The following is a 14744-nucleotide window of genomic DNA, read 5'->3' on the forward strand; positions in this document are numbered from 1 at the left end:
CTCGGGTCTGTTGTTCCTGTTTTCAAGTGTATTTGATCATTTACCCTGGTGTTAGAAAGATACTTAACTTGTTTTGTGATATTTATATTCTGTCTTGTAATATTGAACACTTAGGAAAAACGTCATGTCTGCATTTTCTGGTTGCAGAAAAAGAGCAGAGCAGCCTGTGCTGAAATGTGACTTTTTGTGACAGTGCTTTGGCTTGGGTTTAGCAGATACAGATTTAAACAAGCTTTAGAGGTGACCTGCAGAGGAAAGAAACCAACTTGTGCCCTTTTTCATTTCCTCAGGATAGATACGAAAGACCTGAAAGGTTCTTAAGGCAAACTGCTTTTTTTCTTCTGTCTCTTTTCCTTTGGAAATGGAGGTGTCATTAATCTGGAAGATTGGGGTGACTGCAGGTCTGTGGAGGTTTACACTAAAGCCCTTGGAAAGCTACAGCAGCTCAGAAGGGCGTGAACTTTTAATCAGTATTGAAAATTGTGGGGTATTTTTTTTTTTTATTATCCATTTAATGCTAATACCTAATTAATTCTTGGGGAGAAAAGAGGTTTTAGTGGTGCTGAGTGGAAACTTGTAATGTACTCATCCTGACCACAAGAGCTCTCTCAAAGAGCCATAATGTGTATGTAGATGTAGTCTTTCTGATATTTTTAAGGTGAAAAAATAAGGAAAGGGAGGGGGAGCAGACTTTAAAATTTCAACCCTAGCCTAAAATTTGCCAGTCTTTTATTTACTTGATAGAAAATAGTTTCTAAATGCCCTTTCATCTGCCTTATCAACCCAGCTTGAGAGGTTGCTCCCTTCTTTTGCCTCTGTGCAGTCACACACTGAGGCCAGCGCAGGTGGTTTGCTTGCAAGATCGATCTGTTTGATGTTTGCTTGTGCCTTGTCTCCATTTTTTTCCTTCTATCAAATACAATTCCACTGGCAGTGACAAAGGAGGGGCCCAGAGCAGTCATGTCCCCCCATGTACTGCACTGCTTGAGACCCCTGCTGCCTGTACTGCCCTGGGGCTCCCCCAGGGCCACCAGGGCTGCTTTGCTGTTGGGGTTGGTGGGAGATTTGAGATTGTGCCAAGGCTAGAAACCATCCACGGGGACTCAGAGCTGTCCTTGGAAAAGCCTCATGCTTGTACCAGTGAAATGGAGGTGCAAGTGATGTGCTGGAGGGATCCTGCCTTTGAAACCCTCACCTGGAGCGGGCAGAGACCTTCCACCCTGGCAGTGGCCGACTCCTGCCACTGCCACCTGCAGCCAAGGGATATTTGCACAGAGCAAATCCTGCTTGTCAGGAGGTACAGGCTGTGAACCTGTACTAACGAACTTCAGTGCTAATAGAATCAGTTCCTTCATAGCCTTTCAAATAAGGTTAGCAGACAGTTGGTCTTTGAAAGATTGAGGGGAAAGACCCAATTCTGGAGACTTAATCTGGTGGCCTGAATTAGTGCCATACCTTACAACTTATGTGCTAGGAAAACCAAAAACATGGCCCAGTATTCATGACCAGGGCAGAGGCATTGTTAAGATATGCACAGTTCAGGAAAAAGAGAAATAAAAATAAAGGAGAAGGTGTGGTATTTTATGCTAACGACGAGTTAGGCTGTGAAGAAATAAAGAACGGTGTCGATAAAACAGAGTATTTGGGGGCTGGAGTCACTGTGGGGAAATCTGGCAGGAGACTTTGTTTTGGGGCTTGCTGGGGAAGTACATCAGCCAGCCAGGACTGGAGCTAATCGAAGTTGAAACCTGTGGTGGAAATCAAACTCAGAGAGTTAAATAGACTCGAAGAAGGGGGAGGAAAGCCCCTTGGATTTCTTTGAGAACTAGCATGAGAAATCGCGGGCCTGACAGCAAGGACTGCTAATAAACCATTGTAATTCCACCTGATTAGAGAGTGGCAAGTGTAACGTGTACACTGAGGAAGAAGAAAGGGATCTGGGTAATGACTGGCATGTTAGCCTGACCTCGGCAGTGCATAAGGCTTTTGAACAAATTTTAAAGGAAAGAATAAGTGGAGTCGTAGAGTGAAATGAAAAATGGGATAAAATGCACACAGATTTACCAGCTGCAGATTGTGCAGGTTAATCTGTTCCCCCTCTTTGATGGGATAGCTGATTTCTGAGTCAAGAAAAATGCAAGAGATCTTATCTATATGAAATTTCAGGAAAGTACTTCTCATGGTGAAACATCAGCTGTACCTGTTGATCAGGTCATCCGAGCTCAGGCAAATAGATTTTAAACTGGAATAGGTAAGGGCTGCTGGGGTGCTTGAGGGAGTGCAAGGGGACGCTAAAATCCTTAGGCTGTTTAGCTCGGCACAGATGTAGATGGAGAAGAGCTATGGTTGCTGCCTACAGGTACATCAGGGTAGATGCTAGGAACAGGCAGAGGGTGTGGAAGGTGATGGACAAGATTGGCATGGGTGGATGGGCGTGGACTGTCCAGGAACGTGTCTAGGCAGCAAGGTAACAAAAAGTACTGCCAGGCATTATTGGAGGGAGCTGCTCAAATGCCTTACCAAAAGGAGTGATAGAGGGAAAAAGCTGACTAGTTCAGGATGAATTAGCCATTTTCAGAAAAAAATACTTAACAGACTGGGTGCAATGTCATGGACAGAAACTGATGACCCAGCAGGTCCTGGTTAGCTGTGTACATTATTTTATATAATATCAGAATTTTCCTTTCCAGGCCTCCCAGGTGCTGCCTACAGAGGATGTGCATGAAGATGGGGAACCCATGCAGATTGCCCAGAGGTGAGTAGGCTGATTTCAGAACATGGGGCTTGCTCTGGTGGTGTGGGTTGTGCCACTGTCCCGGCAGTATTTTGGGGTGCAATCTCAACAGGGCTTGCTGCAGGGGCTGGTGGCAGGGCTTGCTGGAAGGGCTGTCTGCAGTCGCTGCTGTCAGATATCCCTGGAAATACGTGGCTTTGGAGCAGTGTGGGAGAGAGGAGGGACACAATGGGGACATAGAGATAGGTTACTCTTGCTACTTTCTAAAATGTGCAAGGCACATCCTAGTACAAGTATGAGGACTTGATCCTTTCCCTCTGAAGCAATGTGACATGGTGCAGCAAAGCTGTGGAGATGGGTAGGTGAGTTACAGCGATACCATCACGTGGCCTGTCTGGGAAGGCACATAGGCAGCATGGTGGAGGGTTTACTGGATTTCTGTGTGTATTTTTATGTTCTTGCCTTGCTGCTGAAGAGGAAAGAAGGGAGGAGGAAGCCAGACGGCACTGCCTATCAGCCAAAGATAGAGTGCAGTGCTCCAGAAAAGCCACTTCAGCAGATGACAGGTGTGGGACAAGTCAACATGATTTTCTTCAGATTTAAGCCTACTCCCTCTTTTTTTTTTTTTTTCCTTCTCTGTGGGAGAAGAAGGGCAAATGAGAGAGGATTCAAGGAACAAGTTACAAGAGAGGGCAGATAATGTCATGTTTTTAATTTGCTGGGTTTTATAATTTAAACCTGCTTTGGAACAAACCTGCCAACTTTCCTCTGATCTAACAGCACTTGGCCTGAGCAGTTAATATCAATATGCAGAGAATGAAAATCCCTCTTGCTTGCACCTTCCTAACAAGCTTAAAGCTTGCCTTGGGGAGCAGGAGGAACCTGTGGCTGCTGAGGCTGATGAGTCTGTGACAGCTGAGGTCTGAGCTTGTGTGCTTGTGTAGAAGGCACCGAGGTGTGCGCTCTGCAGCGCTGGCCTCCCGCCTGCTCAAGGCAGAAGAGGCCAGGGCTGAATCTGAAGAGAGAGGGACCTCGTTCCCTTGATGTAGCTGACGGGGTTAGTTTGGGACATTCCCCAGGCTGTCCAGGAGCTCCTGGCTGCCCCCCTTGAGGCTGAGATGCACCTGGGTGCTGCGGCCCCTCCTTGAGCAGCTGGCACATCTGCAGCAAGGCAAGAAATGGCTGCCGTCTTCGCAGTTTCATGCACATTAAGTGTTGCCATCTGGCTCCTGGTAATTTGCCAAGCACAGTCCTCTCTCGGGTAAGGCTCAGGCACCCCGGCCGGCTGGCCTCGGCAGCGCTTAATAGGGAAAACAGGCTCTGAGCTGTCTGGAGGTAGTGAAGCAGTTTAGGAAGCGGCAGCAGTGAGAAGGGGCCGCTTTGCTTTCTGCGGGCCGCTCTGCCTGATTGTTTTACACTTTGTGCGGAGCATGGTAGATTGGGGTTTTAATAAATGATTATAGGCTTTGTTACCAGGAGATAGTTGGTGTAGCAAGAAATGTGGTTTGACTTCAAATTGATTAGCCCATTTTATAAATGTCATAGCAAGTTGTTTTGTGCGAGTTCTTTTGAAGTGAGCCCTGATGTTAGATGCAGAGTAAAACTCGCTCAGCCTGGATTCATAACAAATGCTTTGAGATGCTTTATTTAGAGAGAAAAGCCACTTGTGATTTCCTATCAGAATTTTGTTATTTATCATAAATCAGCAGTGGCTGTTCTCTCCTCTCTAAGGCCTGTGGTTGAGCTTAATAAATCTTCTATTTGTCAGTATGGGGATTCATGTTTTTAAAGTGTGTTCTTGCATACTTGATCAGACTAATCAGAAAGCCACGCAAAGCGCGGAGTGTGTCAGCATGGGTGCCAGACTTACTCAGCAATGCCTGCCTGTTTCGGAAAGACACTGTACAGTGTGGGGGGGAGGAAAAAAAGGAGGAATCAAAGTTAAAATGAGAGAAGCGGTACCCGGTGCTGCTTGGAGGAACCGCTGTGCTAATGCTGTTAGGACTTTGCTGCAGGGAAGCCTTGCCTTGTGTTGCATCCATGCTGCTTCTGGCTGCCGTGCACAGCGATAAGGAAGAAAATTAACAGTGTGAGGAGGGAGAGGGTAATGCGGGATAAAGCAAGCCTGTGTCTTTCCTCTCTGAGGATTTCCTTCCCCAGACAGAAGGAAGAACAGTGCTGGTACCTGCAACAACTCTCAGGTCTGCTAACAGTAGAAAGAGTCAAGAGAGTCCCACAGCTGTGAGCAGGTATTTTTGCTCCCCTGACATGAGATAGTGACTCTTCGTGCCTTTTTGTCAAGGACTTCTAGAAGAAAAAAATGTTCCTTTTGGGGTTTTTGCTTAGGACAGCGTTCTGTACCCATATTTTGCTGTTATCCAGGTCCATGCTGGCTATCTGTTATTGACCACTTGGCATTATCTGCTGTTCTGAACTGCGTGAGACAGGCGAGTGTGTGTTGTCACACCTACTGCGTTGGAGATTTATATTATATTTATATTTTGAGCAGCATCTCTGTGTTGACCCCACTTGGCAGTAAAAGGAGCCCAGATATTGCTACAGAAAACTCTGCTGAAGAAGAGATCTCTGTTTGTCCAGGTAAGAGGCACTTGAGAATGTTTTGAATTTTATACCAAAAGTTACACACTTATAAAAATCAGAGAAAAGGGAATTTTCAGGTTATTTGAACAAAATAAGATTTTTTTGCCAGCTCTGTTTGTCAGGGCTGAAATTATCCAGGTAATTTAGTTTGATTCCCTGGTTTTTGGACCCATTTCCTCTAAGACAGTTCTGTGACCGGAGATTGCTGGGGACGTGCTGCTGAAAAGACACCAGGATGTTCATTGATTTGGAGGAATCACTCAAAACAAGGTGCCAGGAGTGGTCTCTTCAGTGCAGTCAAGAAATTTTCAGATTTTTCAGTGTCAAGATATGTGTAAAGCATGAGAGCTGAAATAGTTTTTGTCTTACATTAATTAAACATATTTGGGACCAACGAGTTTTTCTTCCTTGGTCTCTCCTACTGTGTTTGAGATTTTTCCAGTCCGGGGTTTTAAGTGAGAAAATTAATGAAGAGACCACTCCTGTTCACAAGCAGCTGTAGAGAGAGAGGTCATGGTGGTGCTTGGAGGCATATTTTGTTGCTAAGGAAGATGTGGAGGTCTGAAGAAGGTGTGACTGCGAGGCAGACCACAGAATGGGAGCTGTTTGTTTCGATGCGAGGGAGAGCTCTATTCTTGCTTTGTCTCTATCCCAGCAAGTGTCCCACACGCTTTGCCTGTGTCTAGTCTCACTCCCTATGAAGCTGTAAAGCTGCAGTGGCTTTGTCCTCGCACCACCGTGCTGTGACTTTTAACCCCTCATCCGGCTGCGTTGTTGCACATTGTCTGATAACATTTGTGGCAAGTCTAAAAACTGTTTTGAAGCTGTGAAAATGCTGTTAAGAAATGGGCTAAGTTACATCAACAAGTGAGGCAGTACTTTGGGGGCTGTAACCCTGCGCTGACATGGAGGTGTTTTTCTGCAGAGACCCAGCCGAGTCCACTGGAAGCTATTGAGGCGGAGAGAGAAGAGCTCTGCTCGGGCAGCGAAGACACACCTATGCAGGTAAAAGAGCCTGAGGTTGGGGAAGGATCCTGTTTCCAGTCATGCCTTCTAGATCTTGGTTCAGCTGCGCTGTGCTGGCATTTCCCGTTGGGTAGTGGGAGCTTGGGCTTCTGCTGTTGGGATCGTCACAAAAACTTCCCTCTTTGCTTTTATCCACTGGTTCATAACTCCAGTCTCTGTTGGCTGGGGACTGCGTGCAGCTGCTTCTGGAGCCTTTCAGTACCGTAGCTAGAGAGTGGTTATCAATTCCAGCTCTTTCTTTTATACCACACGCACTGCTGTGCTGGAGGATGTCATCCGTGTGGACAGCAGTGCTGTGGCTTGCCCAATGCTGTGTGATGGTCAGTGATGCAGAGGGATCCCAGGAGCTGTGAGGGGAGTCCTCCAACTCATGTTGTGGTGCTTTTCCATTACAGTCCTCTGAACTTTGGTGTTTGTTCTCCACAGACCATCTCCAAGAGGAGAGGTTCACCCAGAGACTGGGCTGGGCTAAATATGACATTGGAGTGTTGAGAGCTGGTGGTGGTTTGCAGTCCAAGCAGAGTGACCTGAGCCCAGTAATCTTGATTACTGTGCAGTAACAGTTAATAGCAATAGTAAGTCAGTGGCAGGGCCATCCTCTCTACCTCCCAATGCAGATGTGTGTTGTTGTGTGGCTTCTTTCCCCGTGTTGTCACACCTGTGCAGCAATTGCTTTGCAGCTGTCGCTGTACCAACATCTGACTTCAGTTCCTGCTTCTGATAAAACTCCCTTTGTCTATTAATTTAGAGAGTGATATCAAAGGGGTTGCCAAGTACTCCTCTGGCAGGGTACATGAATACAGAATCGTACAGCTCTTGACAAGAGGATTCATTTGTGGAAAGCTCATTCTGGGAGTCTGCAGCTCGTACAGTGCGTCTGCAGCTCCGATGTCTCATTGTCACAGGCCTCTTAATAAACCATCTTCTGCTCTCGTGTGCCTTTCATTCTGCAGGTATCTCAAAGCACTGCTCAGTCAATTAGAGACTGCAGCAAGGAGAGGCAGCAGTCCTGTGCTGAGCTGAGTAGCCTCAGTCACCAAAACACATTCATGACCCGTTTGGCTGTGGCCAGGACACTGCCCTGTCCCTCGTGCTTTGCAGAGGGTGCCCGGGTCTCACAGCTCTGCCTGGACAGCACCAGATCACCAGCACAGTGTTCAGGAGCAGCATTGTGAGGCTTCCTAGGGGTTTTTTGACAACATTGTTATTGTCAGCAAGTACCAATCTGAAGCCTGCAGTCCTCCAGGAAGACGGCAGAAACAGCTACCCTGTGCATCAGCGGTTAGCACGCAGTGGGCGCAGACTGCTGGGACTGACTTCTTCCCAGCAAATGCTGAGCCAGGACACAGGAGTCTTCTTGTTGAGCTCAGCCTCTAGCATCGCTCTTGGTTGGCTGTTGGCTGCAAGTACTATGTCTTGTAGGCAATTTTCTCTGCTAAAGAGGAGAGGCAACAGTCTCTGCCTCTGACAGGGGTGATTGGTTCTGCAGTTGAGGTTTTCCAGACTGACACCAAGGTTTTGTACAAGCAGTTTTGGGACTGTAGTGTCTTTTGTTACAGAATGTTGCATTTCCATTTAAAATTAGTAATTTACCACTGAATGTAGGCGGGCAGGGTGTGCAGAACTGGTGATCTAAGATTGCTTTAAAAATGGCAGCTAGAAGGAGCAGTGCCTGCTGCTTTTCCCATCATATTTTTTTACATGTGTTGTCTGAGTAGGATAATGCAGGTTTGATCTGATCATTCATATTTGACACATCTTGTTTTTTTACGGCTCCTCTGTGTGACGCCCCACGGTGAGGACTTCGCAAGATGTAGTGACACTGAGATGTGAGAGCAGGGTATGAGTGCTAATGCTGTAAGTGATGTACTTCAACAGTCTGTGTTCAGCTGGAGGAACTCTTGTGGCAACTCCTCCGCAGAAATCCAGGGCAGAGAGCCTCCGTGGAAATGAGAGAGGTGTAACTGGGGCTCGGAGCTGTAGCCTTTCAGCCCATGTCTGGGAGAAAGGCATTTTGTGAGCTGGATTCTCAGGTTAAGGCTCAGTCCTGCAATCTTTTGCATAGCTCCTCTGAGTCAGCAAAGCACCCTCCTTCCCTTTAGGACATAAAAATCAGGATCAGACCCTCATTTGGAAAAGCAAGTAATAAAACGAGTAATATGACAAAGCGCTCCAGTGGCACTGAGCATCATGACTGACCCCAATTACTGCTTCCCTGAAATTATGCTGTTGGAGGGAAGCAGACAGCAATTTTGCTGCATACTGTCTACGTGTCACTGCTTAACCCTAAGAACAGAAAATTCTCCTATATTATTTTTCTATAGGTTTCTTCTACATGGTTAATATTTAAATAACTTTTTAAATCATTGCAGGGAGGGAAAGGTTCTTTCTTAAATGTGGAAAAATCTTGTAGCAAGCCTGACTAGGCAGAGATATAAGTGAGATGGCAGCAGCCTGCTGCGTCTTGGGAACATCAATAGCACAGGGAGCAGGCTGTATCTCTGCAGGTGGGTAGTGGAGCACCTTTGCAGCTGTGTAACCAATGCAAAAAGAGAGTATCGGTGAGTAGTAATGGCACCTGGTAACAAACACGGGTTGTGACATTTTGCCCTGGCAAAAAGCCGCTGCTAGTTATTTTGTGTGACATGGATTTTTAATGGTATTGCCTCTCCTTGATCTGTGTCCCCTGTGATGACTGCTCCAGCCACCTCCTCTAGAGAGGAGGAGCTTCCTAGTGATCTCTCCAGACTCCCTCAGAGCACAGCACCCTCCCTTCATCCCTGGGGGAAGCTGTGTTCCCAGACAGTGCTGCCTGTGTAGTGTGGATCGTGTCCAGAAACTGATGAGCACAAGTCAGGTGTTGAACTCTTGCTTTGCCCCATGAATTTTCCATCAGTTTCGCTTCTGAGCTTTCCTGATTAATGGAAGCTTTGCCATTTTTCTGCGGTAGTACAGGTGATGTTTGCCTTAAATGGTGTGCATGGCTGTGCAGGGAGGTTTCACCACGATTCAGAAGGACATGTTGCCTTTGGAAGAAGAATTAGTTACTAGTGCTGCACAGTTTACTCAGCCAGTGGTGTTATTTCTGACCAGTATGTGATGAAAGGAGAATAAAAATTTCCAAGAAAATCTGAGTCTGTGGGAGGGTGAGTAGCTACCAGACAGCACGGAGCATTGCACCTGGCAAACAAAAAGAGAAATGGCACAATTAGCTGTCTGGCTAATTTTTCCTCCTTCTTCCTTAGGCTGGTGGAGATGAAGATGCTGGCAGAACTGTGTCTGAGTGCAGTCCTACAGCTGCTGACCATGTGTCGTGCCCGCTGTGTGACCAAGGCTTCCCAGCCACGGAGATCGAGCTGCACGCCATGTACTGCAACGGCATCGTGGGAGAGGAGCCTGGTGAGGACAGCCCAGGTCTGCCAAGCGCTGCTTCTGCATGTTTGCTCTTTGTGCTCATCCCCCTGTCCTGTTACTTGTGGCTAGGTGCTGCTGTCTTGTACCTCTCGGGTTATTTGGTTCATTGGTGGCGTGTAGGGAGGTTTCTCCACTCTGCCTTGTTCCATCTCCAAGCTGGCAAGGAGAGTGTTATTGGAGGCTCCTGTGTTCCCAGCACCTCCTGCACAGAGACATCTCTCTGATCGACTTTGTAATTCATCACGTTATTAGTCCCTTAGAAAGCGTATAAGCCAAATACTACCCCAGGGTCTAGGCCTGGATGCTTCAAGCAGTACTCATAAGACATGTCTATTGTGTGTTTTGTTGAGGACCTGCAGAGAATCTGCCAGTGGTAGAAAACGGCAGGCTGCTGAGCCACGCGGGTGAACATCCTTCAGGGCTCTTGAGAAGGGAGAATGTTCTGTACCACTCCAAGCACGACCTGCAATGAGTCTGACATTTGTATGTGCAAAAATGGCTTGTTCAGCTGCAAGAGATTGCAGAAAAGTTTCCCTCTTGTTCCTCTAAAATTGCAAAATGATAGCTATCGATCTGGGAGCTTGGATTTTTCTCCTTCATGTGAAGAGTGAGGCATAGAAGCACGATCAGAACACCTGTTTTAATCCTCTTTGCAGTCTTCTCCATATCAGTTTTCCATAACCAACCTTGTAGAGCTTAAGTGAACAAATACACTGGTTGGTTATCAACATATTCAATAAGTTATGTTTTAGCTGCTGCTTGAAATGTAAAGTCTGTGTTAGCACAATGTCAGGTAATATTAAAGTAGTAGCTTGTAATAAGATTAACTTTTCAGGTTTGAATATATAATTTTCAGTTACGTACTAGGTTATTAAATGCAACCTAAATCTATGATGTTTACGCAATTTGAGCAAATCGGAGCTAGTACAAGAAGTGTAGCTTCTGCATTCCTCTAGCAGGAGGAAGTTTCACCATGTAATCTTAATGCGGAGTTGATGTAGTTTTAAAATACAAGGTCCCGTTATACTGATTCTTTGGGAATGTGATATGGATCCTGTCAAGATAACAGGAGCCAGAGTAGTGGCTGATACTGCTTGGTGCTTAATTTTGGTGGGGAGTTCTCTCTGCAGGCACAAACTAGCTACTAATGAAAAACATTCGACTCAGGCAAATCACAAATTATCACAGTTCTTGTCCCATCCTCAACACTGATAAAGGTCTTATCAGTGCTACAAAACGGAGCAGAATTTTTAGTATGCCTTTCAGCAGAAATGTCTTTGGCCCTGTGGTAATTGGATCCCTGGTGTGGCTGGACTGTGAGTATCCATTGATCCTGGGGAATCCTGACTGTGATCAGGAAAAAGCTTTGAATTCTTTGGCAGTGCAGGGGAATTTGTTCTTTCTTTTCGTGTTGGTTTTCAGCAGGACAGAGTTCAAGGCTGGCCTCTCCACTCCGCTTCCAGACTGGTCTCCTTGGGGATGTTTGTAAGGGTAGTTATTTTGGAATTGCTACTCTGCTGTTCTGGCTTGTTCAGAACAATCCCCCCATAAGAAAAGTAGCATGGAATAAAAAGGATTTTCATCTACAATAATGGCTCTAAGCAGAGCAATGGTATTGGGACAAAATCACAGTAATTCAGGTTTTCTATTGCCAGTTATTCTAGTATTTTCCCTGTAGAGACCAGGCTTTATTAGCCATAACAGTCTGTGACACCTGTGTTGTTTGCACCAAGACTCTGCAGGACCGCGGGCTTCCTGGACTTGGAGCAGCACGTAACGTGGGGCAGAATCCTGCCCACTGGGGCTCTGGCTTGGGGGCACCTCAGTCCGGTCCCAGGGCAACAGTCACCCGGAGAGGTCTCAGCTGATGGGCTGGTCAGTGGGGTTTGGGCTGAAGAGGCAGGGAGGATGTTTGGCTCTGAGCAGAGGCCAGACAGTAGCTGGGCACAGCTGCACAGGTACAAAAGGACTTTGTTTGCAGGGCTGTTACCTTGGCATCCACCACTAGCACAAAACCCATAGGTAAAGCTAATGCATGGGGACGAAAAAGAGGTGGGAAAATTGTCTTCTGAAGCAAATGGCAGCTCCTGTGTGGGTCCAGAAGCTGTTCTCTACTGCTGCAGCACTGTGTGCTCTTGGCTGGCTGCTGGCTTCCTTGAGAGCACAGCAATGGCCTTGTGTGAGAGAAAATCAAAGTTCTGCCCTCTAAGCCATGACTTGATCTGTTACAAAAAGACAGCTTCAGTTTTCCTTTGGTGCACTGGGTCAGGGGTTCCTGGTCTGGTTTTGGACTTACTAATTGGATTTACTCCTGATGTCTCTAGAATGGCAGATTATGCAGTCCTGCAGACGATAGCTGTCAGTGGTTTTCGTTTTTAAAATTACAAAAGGCTGGGTTCTTCCTGGTTTTACTTCTCCTCTTCCTTTTTCTAATCATGCACCAGAGTCTTCCAGTGTTATCTATCAGGAGGCCAGCTCTGCCTGGTTGATATTTAAGGACAGGTTTTCAAATGAATTAGCTGGGCAAGGTGAGTTACAGTTGCTTCCCCTACATATGTACATGGTTGCCCTGGCTGGATGCCCAGACCACCACATACCTGGGCAGTGTGAAAATCTGATCATGAATTTCCATTTTCTTGTGCTCTGCGTAAATAAAAAAGAAGAGCCTGCTATTGCATTAGCTACTGTACCAGGCTGGGGAAGGTTCAGGTCCTGTGTTTCCAGCTCAGTGACTGGTGTTAATTCCAAGTGAACGAGTGGAGCCGTGGAAGTGCTGTGCCAGCTCCCTCTTCCTTCATGCACTCGGCTGGTGTGAGAGGGGCTCTCAGCTGCAGTCACCGCATCCATTGCCTGCTGCTGCTGCCAACACAGGAATCTGCTGGTCTCGGTCTGGAAGCAAGTCTTGGCTGCTACTGAGTACAGCAAAGAGTCTCAAGCTTTGAGATGTACTCTATTCCTCTTGCCCTCTATCTACATGCTCCCAACCCTTCAGTTCCCAAGTGAGCCCAGGACAATGAGGGTTGGGTATGTCCCTTCCTTCCAAGCCTCAAATGCAACATGATCCATCTGTCAGTCTTCAGCAGCAGCACTGGTGCTGTTAAAAAGCTTCTGACATCAGTAGAAGTGGCACTGATACAGCAGAAAGTAATGGAATGGGTGTGGAGGAAAGCTTCATCACTTCTGAGAAAGGAGAAGATGCTGGCGAGCCTGCCACCAAAAGGATCCTGCACAGAAAGTGGTGTGGCTGCTGGTGAGAATGGGGAGGGAGCTGGTGGGTTGTGCAGCGAGGCGAGGAGCTTGGTGACTGTGGCCTCGCAGCTCCGCACACCGACCTGACCCGGCAGCCCCAGGAGGTGCCTGCAGTGGGCGTGCTGATAGCGGGCCTGGGCTGGGGAGGGTTTGCTCCTCTTCCCCAGGGTGTGAGCTGGAGCCAAGCAGGCCAAGGATGATTTGTCGACCAGGAGAAATGCTGAGCCAGGGAAAAGATTTTTCTCGGACTACAGAGTGTGTCTGACCCAGCGAAGAGCATTGCATCTGGGAGAGTTACAAGGCTCCTGTCACACAGTGGGTCAGCACTGCTCTGTGGTGAGGATTTCCCCCGCGGCAAGCCCTTTCATGTGTTCTGAACTCCCTTCCTGCGGGCGGCCAGTGTGTTTTGGCAGGGGTCGTGCCTTGCCAGCTGGCCCTGTTCTCTCTCCTGTGCCTCTGCTTCCAGCAGCACAGCTGGGGGTCTTTCCCTGGGCAGCTGCAGAGCTGGTCCCAGACATCTCTAATGGGCCCATTATGCCAGATGTGTTCACTGCTTTTGGAAGAAAATAGAACTGATTAGCACCTGAGCTGGTGTACAAGGCTCCCGAGGTGGTGTTAAGGGAATATTAACGAGTGCACGCTGATTTGGAGAGCAGCTTTCACCACGCTGTCAAACACACGTGTTAGTTGGGTTGTTGGGAGGCTGAGTGGCCTGGGGGGTGGCCGTGGTTATCAGCCCAACTCGTCGGGCTGCCACTTCGAATCTGGGCCAGGCTAAGTTAAAGAGAGACGTCCGCTTCAGTGCCTGTCAGAAATGAGCTGTGGTATCAGTCATCGCCTACAAGACAATACCCACATCCTAGGAAACTCTCGAGCGTTTTTTCTTCAGTGTGGATGTCTCCCATCAGCCCCAGCAGCTCCTGAGCATCTCGCAGTGCGTTTGCTGTTTGTGGCTGCAGATCGGTGACTGCTACTAAGGGAAAGACCATCCTGTATCAGCATCATGGATAGATGTTGGGGTTGCCTAACACTCTGGAAATGGGGGTTTGCTAAAACTCTGAGGGATTCCACTTGTTCCGCACAAAATTTTGTGCATCCCTTTATCACAGATGATGTGCCAACAGTAACAGGTTTCCCATGCCTCTACTCTGGATTCAGACCTTTCTCTTAATGAGGGAAGCAATGTTACTGGGCTGTAAAATAACTCCCTGCATTGTCCCCTTAGCCAGCTTGCCCGAGAGTGCTTACTGTGACATCTGTTTTGGAGCTAGAGTCTTTAACATCCCTGGTGAAGCAAGCTAAGCTATCTGATATGTTCCCCGAGGATCTTTGCTGTGTGTCAACAGGAATACGCTGAGAGGAATTCAACTGAGAGAGACCACGCTCCGACGTGCTCCCTGCAGATGCCTGGAGAGCAGGTTTGGGAAGGCTGCTTGGGCTTGCTGAAGGAACAGAAATTGTTGGAGCCATCATCAGCACACTGGGATCTCGCTAGCTACCCACGTGTGTCCGAGCTGGCCCTTCCCCGCTGCCGCTGGAGACCAGCACCACTGATGCTTAACCCTGCTAGAGATCTTCATCCAGAGGCCCCACAGGGCTGTACACAAAGAACAGTACAGATCATCCCCAGTTCACACGGGCAGTGCGAAAAGCAGCGAGTGTAGGCTAACTGTTGCCACCTTCCCTTTCTAGCGTGAGCTGTATTCCTCCCCAGCAAGAC

At 47.6% G+C, this 14744-nt stretch overlaps 1 protein-coding gene across 6 annotated transcripts in view; it reads left to right on the forward strand.

Annotated features, from left to right (window-relative positions):
• The window catches only part of UIMC1 (ubiquitin interaction motif containing 1), a 38968-nt gene that overhangs the window by 19178 nt on the left and 5046 nt on the right, over positions 1-14744 (forward strand). For 3 of the 6 annotated variants that reach the window (XM_074915804.1, XM_074915805.1, XM_074915807.1), the window contains exons 6-9: positions 2691-2755; positions 5244-5332; positions 6261-6340; positions 9607-9775. In XM_074915804.1, the coding sequence (XP_074771905.1) occupies positions 2691-2755; positions 5244-5332; positions 6261-6340; positions 9607-9775 (403 nt within the window). The remainder of the gene's footprint in view (positions 1-2690; positions 2756-5243; positions 5333-6260; positions 6341-9606; positions 9776-14744) is intronic. The other 3 variants (XM_074915806.1, XM_074915809.1, XM_074915808.1) reach the window with 1 other exon arrangement.

Source organism: Athene noctua, chromosome 12 (assembly GCF_965140245.1).
Source record: "Athene noctua chromosome 12, bAthNoc1.hap1.1, whole genome shotgun sequence".
Lineage (NCBI taxonomy): Eukaryota > Metazoa > Chordata > Aves > Strigiformes > Strigidae > Athene > Athene noctua.